The sequence below is a fragment of the Myxocyprinus asiaticus genome, chromosome 37, assembly GCF_019703515.2.
Source record: "Myxocyprinus asiaticus isolate MX2 ecotype Aquarium Trade chromosome 37, UBuf_Myxa_2, whole genome shotgun sequence".
NCBI lineage: Eukaryota > Metazoa > Chordata > Actinopteri > Cypriniformes > Catostomidae > Myxocyprinus > Myxocyprinus asiaticus.
The window spans coordinates 18,963,338-18,978,587 of record NC_059380.1 but is presented as its reverse complement, the minus strand read 5'-3'; the positions used below and the strand labels follow the sequence as shown (position 1 = coordinate 18,978,587).

General features: G+C 37.7%; 1 protein-coding gene across 3 annotated transcripts in view; it reads left to right on the top strand.

The window, feature by feature from the left end:
• The window catches only part of LOC127428236 (copine-5-like), a 209,751-nt gene that overhangs the window by 151,678 nt on the left and 42,823 nt on the right, over positions 1-15,250 (top strand). For all 3 annotated transcript variants that reach the window (XM_051676445.1, XM_051676446.1, XM_051676447.1), the window contains 2 exons: positions 5,678-5,731; positions 6,557-6,618. In XM_051676445.1, coding sequence (XP_051532405.1) covers positions 5,678-5,731; positions 6,557-6,618 — 116 coding nt within the window. The remainder of the gene's footprint in view (positions 1-5,677; positions 5,732-6,556; positions 6,619-15,250) is intronic.

The window sequence follows — 15,250 nt, the reverse complement described above, 5'->3', positions numbered from 1 at the left end:
ATTCTGCAAAATAACTCCTTTTGTGTTCCATGGATGATAGAGAGTCATACGAGTTTGGAATGACATGAGTGTGAGAAAATGATGACAGAATTTTTATTTTTGGTGAACAATTTCTTTTTTAATTTTTTAGACAACACATAAATAACCTCCCCCCTACACATAAATTAACTAACTGCTGTTTTCAAACACCAACACCCCCCCCCCCCCCCACCCCATCCCCCAGAAAAAGATTTCTCATTCAGAGAAACACGACACAGCAAAATATTCCATGCATTAATGAGTTCTTTTTTTATATTTCATTTTCATTCACTTTTTTTCCCTACCCTCTTATCGTATTGACAACCACCCCTATCCCTATCCAATATAACAGGTTTCCAAATGTATCTTCTTTGTTTTTCTCCAGTGGTAATAATTATTTGGACGGTATAATCATTTACACCTTTGGTAAGCATGCAGATAGGGATTAGTATAAACATGTTCCCAGGATTGTGAATTATTATAGTGATTTACCATCCCCTCCCAAAGGATGGTGTCTGATATCAGAACATTTCCTGTCCCCCTACTGTACTTCTAATATGTTCTTGCTTGCCAACACATTAGAAAATATCTCATGCCATTTAAAACAGTGATTCAGATGGTCTGTGAAAATGGTGTTGTGAGCTGTGCAATTAGGGCAAATGAAACCTTCATAGTGTGTCTTTGGGAGCTGATGTTGTAAGGTTGAGACTTAAAGTTGTCAGGTCTGTTTATTTACCTTGGATGGGTTCTGGTGTTTGATTTAGGATCTGATTATGCCTGAAATTAAGAGGTCATTTAGGGGGTTTCTTGGAGTAGTTGTAAGAAGCAGTGCAATTACAGTAAATAAGTGCTTTATGACAGCACATGACTTTGTGTTAAACAGCCTTCAAATTTACATCTTATATATTCTTCCTCTGTAATCTTATCTTCATTTATAGTGAACCTGAAGGTGTGATGGGTCATGACTAAAGCAAACATTTTTAAAAGCTCTTTCATCTCTAGATCCTTGCATCCATCTCAGCAGAAAGAGTCTATTTGAGCTATTGATTGCTTTGTGTTTGGAGATGAATGGGGCGACCGGGGGTTGCTGGTACTTTCTTCTGTATTTCACCCTGTAGAGCTAAGAGGTCGCCTAGATGTTTCCACTTTCATTTGTGTGCTTTTCAGCATCATTATCTCTTTGATTTGCTCTCTTTTGCACAGTCGTTCTCTCTTGTAGAGACATTCATTTTGACTGTATCCATTGTCCCAGCTCCATTTTGTCAATAATATGGATAGCCTATCAAGAATTCCTTGTCAGCTTTTATAACCATCAAAATATACGTGATATGCAATATAGGGAATCATTGAGCTTAGATTGAATGGAAATAAAATAGAGTGACAAAGAAAGGTGTGGAGAGTAAGATAATGGAACAGTGAGATTTATAAGTGGTCCTTGCTAAGCCAAGCATCAATCTTACTCCTGTTTCACGCAGTGCGTATATGCAAAGCTGCAGGCAAGCAATATGCTATTACACTGATTGTTTCTGCTGTGTAAAGAATACTTTGAGTCTTTCCTTCCCTAAAAAGTTACAACCATAAATTATATGATGCTTATCAGGACTCATTTAGAACTACTACATATTTGATCGTCATGCAATCAAATTTAAATGAGGAAGACTGCATGTACATTGGTGGCCAAAAGTTTGGAATTGTGTACAGATTTTGCTTTTATGGAAAGAAATTGGTACTTTAATTCACCAAAGTGGCATTCAGCTGATTACAAAGTATAGTCAGGACATTACTGATGTAAAAAACAACAACATCACTATTTGAAAATAGTAATTTGTGATCAAATCTAGACAGGCCCCATTTCCAGCAGCCATCACTCCAACACCTTATCCTTGAGTAATCATGCTAAATTGCTAATTTGGTACTAGAAAATCATTGCCATTATATCAAACACAGTTGAAAGCTATTTGGTTCATTAAATGAAGCTTAACATTGTCTTTGTGTTTGTTTTTGAGTTGCCACGGTATGCAATAGACTGGCATGTCTTAAGGTCAATATTTGGTCAAAAATGGCAAAAAAGAAACAGCTTTCTCTAGAAACTCATCAGTCAATCATTGTTTTGAGAAGATTTCATACAAAGGTGAACACTACAGTCTTCAAAGACAAAGGACAACTAGCTCTAACAAGGACAGAAAGAGATGTGAAAGGCCCAGATGTACAACTAAACAAGAGGATAAGTACATCAGAGTCTCTAGTTTGAGAAATAGACGCCGCACATGTCCTCAGCTGACAGCTTCATTGAATTCTACCCGCTCAACACCAGTTTCATGTACAACCGTAAAGTGAAGACTCAGGGGTGCAGGCTTTATGGGAAGAATTGCAAAGAAAAAGCCACTTTTGAAACAGAAAAACAAAAAGAGAAGGTTAGAGTGGGCAAAGAAACACAGACATTGGACAACAGATAATTGGAAAAGCGTGTTATGGATCTTAACCCCATTGAGCTTTTGTGGGATCAGCTAGACTGTAAGGTGTGTGAGAAGTGCCCGACAAGACAGCCACATCTACGGCAAGTGCTACAGGAAGCGTGGGGTGAAATGTCACCTGAGTATCTGGACAAATTGACAGCTAGAATGCCAAGGATCTGCAAAGCTGTCATTGTTGCACATGGAGGATTTTTTGATGAGAGCTCTTTGAAGTAGTTTAAGATTTTTTTTTTTTTTTTTTTTTTTTTGTCAAATTGTAATACTAATTTTTCATGTCATTAATGTCCTGATAGTACATTGTGATCAGTTGAATGACACTTTGGTGAATAAAAGTACCAATTTCTTTCCATAAGAGCAAAATCTGTACATTATTCCAAACTTTTGGCCGCCAGTGTACATCCAAATGATAATTAATTTATGTGGACTAGAGTCAGCATGTCAGATATAAAAAAATAACCTGCTTAAATCATCTGGATTCCATCAGATTTACTGAATAGACAGACTGATCTCACAGTGAAATCGGAAACAGTAGGTTGACTTTTCTTTTGATAAAATCGCTCTGTGCTTAACGAAATGCGAACCACTGCCCACAGTGGTCAAAGTGGTAAGTGTTGTTAGGCGTATAGGCTCTAGGGATGGACTTTTTCAACTAAGTTTGTAGTCGAGTACACTAACCCACAAAAAAACGAGTACCCGATTACTCAAATTAAAATGCATGTTAAACATGTTTGACATCTTATATTTTGTTTTATTCACAAAAGTTACCAAGAATGGTTTCAAAATAAGATAACTTCAACAAACTATGCTTTTCTTTCGGGAAAAAATTAAATGAAAAATATGCATTATTAAAAATTGAAAACAAAAACGTTTTAAAAATAACAGTAAATATATATAATATTTGCACTCACCCGGAGCTTATATCGATACTGACAGCATTAGGGTAGAATGCACATACAAACTCTGAGTCTACATAAAGGCCATCACATTTTTATAATTTCACATGTTATTATTATGAAAAACAAGTGGTTAAAGTTGGCTTTTTATAAAATGCGCTCTGTGTTAAAAGATTTCACGCACACATACAAACATACTGGTCTGATCAGCTTCTGAATTTGCTTCCCATTTTTTCCAGAATGAGTACTCTATTACTATTAGGGGTGCCAAAAGAGAGTCGTGAATTGAGTTGTTTTCAGATGTACAGGATGTATTTAAGTGAAGTGGAATGCATAGTTTATAATATGTACCCCCTAACCTAAACCCCAAACCTGAACCTAACCATCAGAGGAGTAAAAATTTTATGATATAAATGCAACCTCCTAATCATGCTCGTCACTGCTTATGCGAACCCAATTCAAATGGTATCCGGACCTGGGTCTCCCATGCTGATGACATAATGTGCTTCCGGTCAAGCTGTAATGGAATATAAATATGCTTGAGCCGATGCAAGAGTGTATGATAGGAAATGCTACTTGTCAGTGAATCGGCATAATGTAACCAATCCTTGGGAACTGGAACTCTCGGAAACAACATGTCAACTTCCAAGTGTGATTAAACCTGGAAGAAATCGCTTTTGCATCAGTTATGAGTGCAATTTGAAGGTTCCATTTTCCCTCCAAGATTACATTTTTACACCACAATGGTTAAGTGTAGGGTTGGGTGTGGGGGTACAGTTCAGAAAATATGCATTCCTCTTCACTGTATTTCATATTTACACCTAATAACTTTTGGTGCCCCTCTGTGGGCATTTCACCCAGAAACTGGACCTCACACGTGCCCTCACATTCAAAATCTCTTCCCTCTGTGGCTACTGGGAGCAGTGCTTCAAATTTTGGTAAGCGCAGACCGAATTGAGCTCAAGAAAAGGTTTCTGAATACACAAGATCTGCCTGGACGCTCTTGCTGCACAGCATTGTTTGGCTCAGTCATCCAGTGTGAATGCTGTAACCCAGGGTTCGGCAACATATGGCACGCGTGCCAGCATTGGCACGCGGAGGGGTAATCACTGGCATGCCAGCAATGGTGAGAGAGGAGTAGACTATTTTATTTGTATAAATTCCGCACCTGCATTCCAATCTACATCTTGATGTAATCCTTCCTCATGATCACGCAGCGTGTTTTCATGAGCTGAATGGGAGGCTAAACAAAAATTTAAAATGTGAGGAGACTGCAGTATACCCAACAGACTCGTGCAGCACGTGCAAGCCATTCGCGCATCACAAGCCGGCAGCGCTTCACTTTCGTTTAATCATGCCAATAAACGCGCCCGCTTTGATTCGGTCAGGCTGCGCGGATGACAGCCTACATTCTGTTTCATTTGTTTCTTTTTGCTTTAAGAACAACACGTGATGTAATAAGGAAAACACAACTATTAATCCTTGAGATTTCCAACCCAGCATACAGGTACACCGTCCTTAAATCATGGTCACATTATTAGGCTACATTAAACGATTAAAAGAGAAAACATAAACCCACATAGTGGGGTCAAGATCTGAGTCTATTCAAAATATAAATTAAACCTGGAAAAAAGGTTCTAGGATTTTGCAGGTGCTATTCACCGAAAAGGGCTAAATAGTTGATCGGCTTGTGATGCGCAAATGGCTTTCACGTGCAGCGTGAGTCTCATCACACTTTAATAGTGTTTAGTCTCCCATTCAGCTGATGAAAACACACTGCATGATCATGAGGAAGGATTACATCAAGATGGGCTGGCACAGCCATTGACCAGGAAAATAAAAAAATGGCACTCCATGTCAAAAAGGTTGCAACCCCCACTCTAACCTATTAATATGGTGCAGAAAACATTTATATTGCCTTTCATGCAGTGTGAAACTTCATACTTCAACTATGGATATGCTATGAATATGAATGATAACTCAAATCATGCAACTTTTTGAGAAGTCTGCTATTACATTTGACTTACGCTTTTCACTTGGTGGATGATAAATTGGGTAAAAAAAAAAAAACAAACATATTAGACTTATACTAAAGGAGGGAATTGAGCCATATCTAGGGACCAGAATATATTAGAGCCTCGGGGACCAGATTATATTAGAGCTCTGTCAACGCCCAAGGAACCACACCTTACAAATTATCAACTTAGCATTTAGGTGGCATTTTCTTTTTTTTCTTTTTTTTTTTTTATGTTTTTATCCATTTAAACAAATTTATTTTCTATTTGTTCCTAGGTGGTGAATCCAAAGAAGAAGATGAAGAAGAAAAAATATGTAAATTCTGGCACGGTGAGTGGTGACTGTGAGATAAGCTTACTAACAAGTTTCACAAATGTAAATGTGTACGTGCATGTTTTTGGGAGCATGGGCTCACACACATGCATTCATGCACACACATTCAGAGCCTTTAATTACAGTGGTTTCCTGTGTTTAATTATGTGACGAGAAAAGCAAAGACATGCACGGTAGCTTCCAACTGTTTCCTGCATTAATGAGTATCTCTTTTTACACCCTTGCTAATTAAAACAAGTGCTAAAAACACAAGAGCAAGCTTTTCTTTGTAGAAGCACATACACTGTTTTCCTTTGACAGGTCCTTATAAAACATTGTGTTTAAGCACTTGTACGTGCGTCTCTTTGTAATCAACAAATAGTGGAAGTTGATGTTTAAATGGGAAAAAAAATAGCTCAGGCAAGACACACATTAAACCAAACGTAATGACAAGGTGAACATTTGTGTGTGTGTGTGTGTGTGTGTGTGTGTGTGTGTAAGAGAGAGGGAGTGTGGGTGGATAGAGAAAATGAAAGTGAATATGAAAGCAGGAATTTGTTGCACAGCAAAGATAATGATATGAGCATTTTACTTTGATTGATGGCTGTGCCAAAGTCCCCTTATTGCTGTGTATTACGAGCCCAACCTGAGAACATTCCCTCCCCGAGGGTCCAACACCCGCATCATTAACTGCCTTATTCCTAACACCAGAAACAAGGAAAGTTATATTACGACAATTTCTGGCATGCAACATCATGTGGCATCTGCACTAAAGAATGTGTTATTATTGGCTTTTTGTTTTGTGGAAAATCATTTGTCTCTTTTAATTTCTTTTTGATGCAGGTGACTCTGCTTTCATTCTCCGTGGAATCAGAGTCGACTTTCCTCGATTACATAAGAGGAGGGTGAGTAGAGAGCAGAACGTTCTTGCACAAGTGCTGAAATACTATAGGATGGGTCACATTACCTCTATATTTTATAAATACACATTGATTTCTTGCTGTTATCATTCATTACTTAAGATACTGTACATCACAGATAGATCAAAGTAAAAAAAGACAACCTGGTCTCATTACAAAAACGTGACTGGCTACATTTTAGACAAAGCGTTAAAACTTACAATGCTGTACTTATTGATTCAGTTTCCAGGTGAAATGTCCTCTGAGTGGTGCCAAAAGCAAGTTCTATTTTTTCCAAATGAGATTAGGCTTTACTGGTGGTGCACTCAGTCATTTTTTTCACATTAAAAATTTACTCCTAAAGAAATGAATTGTAGTTTTGAAACATATGTATAAAATCATGACCACTCAGATGAGATGAGGACTTTAGTCATATCAGTAACCTTATAAAAGCTGTTTTATTGTACATGGAGCAAGGGTGCCCTCATAGGGGCTGCCATTTTAGAATCACATGACCAACTGAATACTACTCAGTCTCAGTAACAGTATTTTTATTGGACACTTTCACTCTTGGATTAAATTAATCATGGCTGATTGTGAATAGTGAATTTTAGGGCTGCAACTAACAACTATTTTGATAATCGATTAATCTTCGATTATGTTCCCCGATTAATCAGATAAATAACTAAATCTCCTGTATTTTAATAAAAAACATTTTTTTTTAAGAAACAGAAATATTAAAGGGCATAAGGATTTTGTTTGGTTTACTGTACTGAATGATTCTATTTACTCTCATAAAACTTTGAACAAAGCCTGAATATTTATCTTTGATTTTTATTAATTAGGGGTCAAGCACTGAAAGGGCGAAGACCCCTATTGTAATCGTTAGTGTTCTTATTCTTTTTTATTTATTTTTTTCTGCCATGGGAGTCTATGGCAGTCCATATAACCATTCACAGGAAAGTTATTACATTTTGCTTTAACTGATACCACAGCAAATTTGGAGTCTGTAACTCAAACCCTTTAGCGCCATCAATAGGTCAAAGTTTCACTCATGTTTACGCTAATAACTTTTGAACTGTAAGTCCTAGAGACAAAATTATTTTCCCCCTGATTCCTGAGCTAACGCCGAGTCGAATGCATACCTTGGTTTTCGATTTCCGCACACCTTATGCAGTAACTGCTCCACAATAAACTGTATGCTTACTACAATATACTTTGAAGCGTTTATAAAGTGCTCTTAGTTTTTGCACCCCTAGTTAATTTCTACAAAGGCATCTGTAACTGAAAACTATTGATTTTGAATAATGCTGCATCCACACCACCAGGAGTCACTGTAAGTCCAAGATGACATGAGAAAAAAGTAACAGTGCACCTTTAAAAAGCAGAATATATCTCCTAATAGATATTTCTAGTGAATTTTAAATTAGTGCATATTTTACTAAACCTAGATACAACCCCATGTGTAAAAAATTAATTTATATCCAAAATAAATACTTAGGGAGAATGACATTTTCTAATGCACATACAGTACACTACTTATAGTGGATTGAAGATATATTCCATCAGTTTGTGTGCTCCTCCCAGCTAGCACACGTACATCTCAGAGATGTCTGTTTTAGATCTCATCTAGAAAGCATCACAATCTAATTAACATCTGCTAAACATCTAAAAATATTTTTAAAAATATGTTTAAATATCTGCTGATCTTATTGACATACGTCTAAAGAACATAAAAAAAAATACTTTCAGATGTAAACACACACCAAATAGATGTCTGGGTGTGCCATCAGAGTTGGGACTCGAACTCACAAATTTGACTTTGCGAGTGCCATGCTCTGCCACTGCAAAAATGTGCCTAGTCACAGTTTTGTAATGAAACTAGGTAGATAAAAGTTATGGTCTTTACATCTTCAAAAGCTAAATCTTCAACTAAACTGAAACCAAACTAGACTAAATGGTCAACAGAATCTTAAATCGCTAGCAATGTTCATCCAGGCACCACAAAAACATCACTATGGTGCCCTTTTTACCTCGGTTCTGTGGATTCCATCAAAACTTGATGATCTTTGGATTTTATAATATGTTTGAATCAAGTTAAATGTATTACATAATTGAATCACAAAAGTATGGAAGTAGCTAAGAGATCTTTGTAGTCACAGTACTATACAGTATGCACTATGTATGTTTGTGTGATCTATATGTATTCAGCACAGTAGAATAGCTCCCTAAAGTACATATTGCAACACAAATGTTAGTAATGCGCAAGCCAACATGCGTTATTGTCACCAATGAAGAAGGATTGATGGCAGATGAATGCAAACCCAAAAACTGGGACTTAAATGAAACAGATATAACAAAGCAAACAGGTAAGTATAAACAACAACGATAGATAAACTTAGCTTGGCAAGAAGAGAGTTCAGTCTGAAGTAGTCACTGAGGAGACTAGACAAAGAGCATGGGAAATAGAGGAGTATATATGTTCACTGTGTCTCGTTTGGAAGGATGTGTCCTCTGGAGGTCGCATTTTTCAGCCGCATACGTCATCGAGGCTGTCTCGTTTAAAAAATCGAGTAGGACACTTCGAATGCAGCCTTCGAATGTGACCTTCTTTCACGGGAAAGATGCATGAGGTGTATCCTTCATGGGCACTCACAACCCACTATTCTTTGCTTCAATGGAAATGTAAAAAAAATGACGCCAATTTGCCCGTAAATATGATGTTCAAACGCAAGGAATGTTCATTCCCAAGTTGAAGTACCTCAGTAGATGGGTGCAGAGTATATAATATGTATAATTATATGAATATATAATTAAAATAAAGTATTAGACAAAATGTACACCTGTAAAAATCTATTTCTTTTCTCTTTATATCTTTATAACTCTCCTAAAATTTACCTCATACATTCCCTTCTAAAGGGACTTTGTTCCCATCTCACTCAAAGCACTCGCGCTTGTTAAAGAGTGGCGTGCTGTCATAGCAACCATGATATGTTCCGTTTCCGTTTGTCCTACGAAGGCTGTCTCATTTAAACGAAGCTTGTTTAAAGGAGGACACTCGGTATACTGCAGCCTTCAAAGGACGCGTCCTACCTAGCATGCAGCCTTCCAAACGAGACACAGCCATAGTGTTCTTAACGAGTGGGATATTGTCCACAAGTGCTACTGATAATGAGCTGATTACTGAATTAGAAGTCCGGAGAGTTAGAGCAGATGATATCAGAGGAGAGAGGGACCAATGTGGGCGTGACAGTTATGTCACTTCACGTCAGTCATATATTAAAGGTAGCAAGCAGATAATATACAATCTTAAAACTGTGCATGGAAAATACAACAAAATCACATGAAAAACCAGAGCCACCAAAGAGATCAGAAGATAAGCAATGCTTTACGGAATTCTCCAAAAGGAGATGCGAGAACAACCAGGGATTAAGGAAATTCACAGAAACTTTCCCAGAGCAACGTTTTCATTGTGCATGAATAAATATTGGTAGTGACATTTCCTAACGAGAGTGTGCATACTTAGTGTGAATAAATAGTAATTAAATGTATTTGAACCAGCCATGGGTGTCTGTTGTAAAGACCATACAGATCATTTTAGTATTACAATATGTGCCCAGATCTTGGCGGGAATTCACAAAGAATTAAATGTGCCCTCTGAAAGTTCTGTATTTTGGCACACACTGTTATTTGCATGCCCAATTCACTAAAGGAATTGTGCAGATCAGGCAATGGTGCGAACATGCCCACAAAATCTGTACTGAACGCTATTTGTACAACGCATCTCCCAATCTTGCAAGATTTGTATTGTGTAGGATGCAGTAGACCACCAAGATCTTGACGATATGACAGTCAGGGAATGCAGTGAGTGGATGTTCTCTTAAAATGTCTGACATTTTGCAGAAAGGACAGGGTGATCCTTTTGCATCAATCTGCTTGAAGCTTTTCTAAGCTGTTTGTCTGAATGTTACACTTTGCATCAAAATCAAATTTTTAGATCTGAGAAAACCTCCCAAACTCAGAGATGCGGCAAATGTTTGAAATTATGGTGGGGTTTTAAGCACCAGCTATGTCATGTAATCTCACCCTCTCTCAACATTTACCCTTGAATTGAAGGTTTCTGCTATATCAGCCTAGACCAATGACAGCATATCTTCTGTTTTGTCATAAACATAGAGTATACAATGTTGTATTTTTGAAAGCTATCCACAAATATTTACTGTCAATTTAATTCATGTAATTCAGTAATAAACTAGTGCTATAGGGAAATCATAACTTTTATTATTGCTCATACTTGGGGTTAGGGATTTATTCTAAAATCTGTGCTATTACTCACATTTTCTTCAGAAAATGTAAAACTCTAGTTATGAAATGTGTTACATAAAACGTTGTGCCCCCAAAAATCTTTTCCATTTTAGAAAATAATCTCTACCGTTTAAATCATCCAATTTGACTGACATACAGTTCATTCCGCTCTTTATAACTTTCTCTCATTTCACGCCGTTGTGCATGACACATTTGCCAAATCGTCTAGACTTTGATTTGCTTTCATTCACCTGAAAGAATCGTGCTTTTTAGAGGGAAGTGTATGCCAGAGTTTTGAATAAAGATGGAAGTCCACAAACATTGAAGTGTGCAGGAATGTGTAAGTGTTGTCATCTTCTTCAGTGTTCTAATAGTGGAAGGACACTCCGTTCTGCACACTGTTTTTTGTTTTGTTTTCTTTAATGTTATTTGAATTGCAGCACCATAAATCTGTAATAACTAAAGCGCAATTCTCTGCATTTTTAGAGTGAATGAACCATAATTAGACCATTGTTTTTCAAACCTTGTTAACTTATGTACCCCCAAGTACACCTTCATCAGTATCAATCCAATAATATGGTCCTATTATCTTAAATATCATCTTTAACCACATTTTATGTGATTACTGTAGATATGAAGTCCTTAAATTATGGGGAAAGTTGCCATTTTAATTATTGCAGATTTGCATTGTGTTGCTGCGCATTTTGATGCATTTTACAGAAATTTTGAGTCTGTGTTATATTTTAACTACATCTACTGTACTTTGACAGTGTATCTGGTTGGGAATCACTGGTATAGACTCCACAATAGGTCTTCTAAGGCCACTGTGGTAGAACAAATATAGTGAAAGATTAAAAAAATCTGGAGAGGAGAGTGGGCAAAGTTTTGAGCCTAATGCAAAGTGACATTTTGGTGAATCCCTGTCAGTTTCGACTGAGTGCCTGTGCACAGGCAGCCCTGATAGGGCTAGAGGGGGTACTGCCAGTGGGTTGTGTAAACATCGGTAAACCGCCCATAGGTTCATGCTCACATACAGACAACACAATGAAATTTGGAGAAAACAAGAGTGCGTGTGGGTGTATTTGTGTACGCATGAGTATTCATGAAGCTGCAACATTAAGTTTAAGAGCGTACGTAGTATGTGAGCTTGTTTAGTGGTCTGACAGACCATAAATTGATTAAGCCCTCATCTAAATGAAAACAGGAAATTGCCACTTAGGAAGAAGCACCCTCTACATTATTGACAAATATTACTCACTGAGTGACTGGGTATGGAACAGCAATAGAGACGATGGGTAAAAGATAGAGAGATGTGGAGCACATCAGAGCCGAGCTGCTCAGGTTTGATATTAGATCTTACATCAATCAAATCATAGCCAATCAGAGGAGAGCCAATCAAAACTAAGGCTTGGCAAAGCTTAATGCAATGATCAGACTAGGAATGGGTCACAATGGTCGCCAACAACTGACTAGTCGCTTAGTGAAGTTAACAACCTTTTTTTTTTTTTATAATCTGTGACAGTAGGGGGCAGTCAAGAGCAGTCAGCACAGCCTTCCACAAATGCGTTCAAAGACAGCCAAACCAAGCACAACTGAATGAAGTGATCTCGAGACATGTTTTTTGTTAGGTTTTAAACTGTTTAACTTGACACAGGGTCCTAAAATCACAGCACTCCAAAAGCATCCATCTGACGCATGAGTACAAAGACCAACAATTAAAAATAGCGCAGACAGAAGTAGGCCAATAATAGGGTTATGTTCAATACTAAGGAAACAAAACAAACAATATTTGGGCTTTTAAAGCCAATTTTTGTATGCTTTACTTGTCTGTTGGCACAATATATGTAAATGACGTGATGTATTTCACTTATCTGAATATCTTATATATTTATAATTATCCAAATTACTATAAGGGCCTGGTGGCTTAGTGGTTAGCACTGTCACCGCACAGCAAAAAGGTCTCAGGTTCAGGTTCTGGCTAAGTGGGTTTTGTTTCTGTTGGTTTCTTCCAGGTGCTAAGTCATTATGTTAAAATTCTGTAAAATTGTCCAAGTGTAAAAGATCATGTCTTAAAGCCCCTGCGTTCCGTTTCTTTCCGTTACACTCTGTCTAGTAGTTTTGCGCAACAATGCATCTTAATGTAAGCGTTCACGTTTAGGTGAACCCAAACTAGTCTAATTATACAAGGCTTAAACTGATTAGTAGACTAGTCGTTCAGGCAACCTGCCAATTAGTCTATTTTAAAAATATGTAGTTTTGCATATCCCTAAACATGCCAGCACTATTGACTCATAGAAGTCGAGTATGACCTAATCAACATGTGCAGCAGTAAAGAATAAAAACAGATAAAAAAATAAAATAAATAAATAAAATAATAATAATAATAATAATAATAATAATTGGGGCTGTTGAGGATCTTTTGATCCTAGCCAGCAAAGCTACTATTTGCTATGTGGAGCTTCACCTTTATTACAGTGAGTGTGTTCTGATTAAGCGCTGACCTTTACCTGCTTGGAAGTGCTCATGGCTGAGTGGCAGATAACCTGCTATAATGTGCTCAGAGTCTCCAGCCAACCTAGACTCCAATAGTCTTTCCAGCATGATCTGTGCTGTCCAAGCCATTCTGCGAGATGCAGGTTGTTTTTCTATCTCAATGCAGGGCATCCCTGTACCTCCCGCAGCACCTTAGACATCCTCAGCACTTCGCCTGACAAATGAAAGGGTGACATATAGTGACATACGCATCTCCAAAGATCGATTTTTGTCCTTGTGTTTACCCCATCCCAGCAGACCTCTGATGTAGTGCACTACACTAACCCCTAAAGCAGGGGATCCTCCTCACAGCCTATTAAATTTCTGGGCCATGGAAATGACCTTGTGCCAGAGGCTGAAACAGCCGCCACAACAACAGCAAACAACTGCGGAAAGTAGCTCATGATTTGCTCCAGTAGGTTTTGATTTGCTATAATTTGGAATGGCATGTTTATGAAAAGAAAAATTCAAAATGAAAATTCTTGTTTCATTTTGCTCCTCTTAAGTGTACTGTATGATTAAACAGTGTTAATCAAACATAATCAGTGTGTTTCTCAGGAACTGCTTTGGTCTAGAAGGTCACATCAATGTGACACTACCACTGTCACCTAGATTCCCAAAATGAGGGAATTGATTTTTGATGCTGAGATGCATACATAATGGGACCTGAGAACAAATTGATTTTAATTAATTAATAAAGAGGATAATTACTTTCCGGGCTACGCAAGGGCATGAGTCATGTATTAGCCTGGGATTCTAAAAGATAATGTAATTTTCTCTCCTTTTCATAATGTTTTTATCATTTTTTTTCCTTTATTATTTTTTTTTCTTCTTCCTTGCTACTGAATTTCTAATGGAGCTTTGCCTTTTTTCCTTTTAGGGAGGTTGGATGCTGTCTGACAGTGCTGTCTGCGGCTTACTGTTTTTAATTTAGAATATTTAACTATTATTCCTTTTTAAGTGCTCCATCATCTTAATTACTTGCCACTGAGTGTATCTGATCGATGTGAAGTTTGCACAAGATTGTGTTTTATGTTAATGTCGTGGTAAATTAATTCAGGGTACCTTAATATAACAGATTTGACAATAATTGCATACAGTTGTGCTCAAAAGTTTGCATACCCTTGGAGAATTGGTAATATATGTACCATTTTTAGAGAAAACATGAATGAGCAGGCAAAACACATTTATTTTATTTCTTATGGGATTCATATTCAGCTGTAGGTTATAACAGAATGGCACAATCATAAAACAAAACATGACAACAAAGAAAAAAATTAAATGACCCCTGTTCAAAAGTCTGCATACCCTTGGTTCTTAGTACTGTGTATTGCCCCCTTTAGCATCAATGACAGTGTGCAGTCTTTTGTAATAGTTGTCTATGAGGCCCCAAATTCTTGCAGGTGGTATAGCTGCCCATTCGTCTTGGCAAAATGCCTCCAGGTCATGCAAAGTCTTTGGTCGTCTTGCATGAACCGCATGTTTGAGATCTCCCCAGAGTGGCTCGATGATCTTAAGGTCAGGAGACTGTGATGGCCACTCCAGAACCTTCACCTTTTTCTGCTGTAACTACTGGAGGGTCAACTTGGCCTTGTGCTTAGGGTCATTGTCGTGCTGGAAAGTCCAAGAGCGTCCCATGCGCAGCTTTCGTGCAGAAGAATGCAAATTGTCTGCCAGTATTTTCTGATAACATGCTGCATTCATCTTGCCATCAATTTTCACAAGATTCCCCGTGCCTTTAGAGCTCACACACCCCGAAAACATCAGTGAGCTACCACCATGCTTCACAGTGGGGATGGTA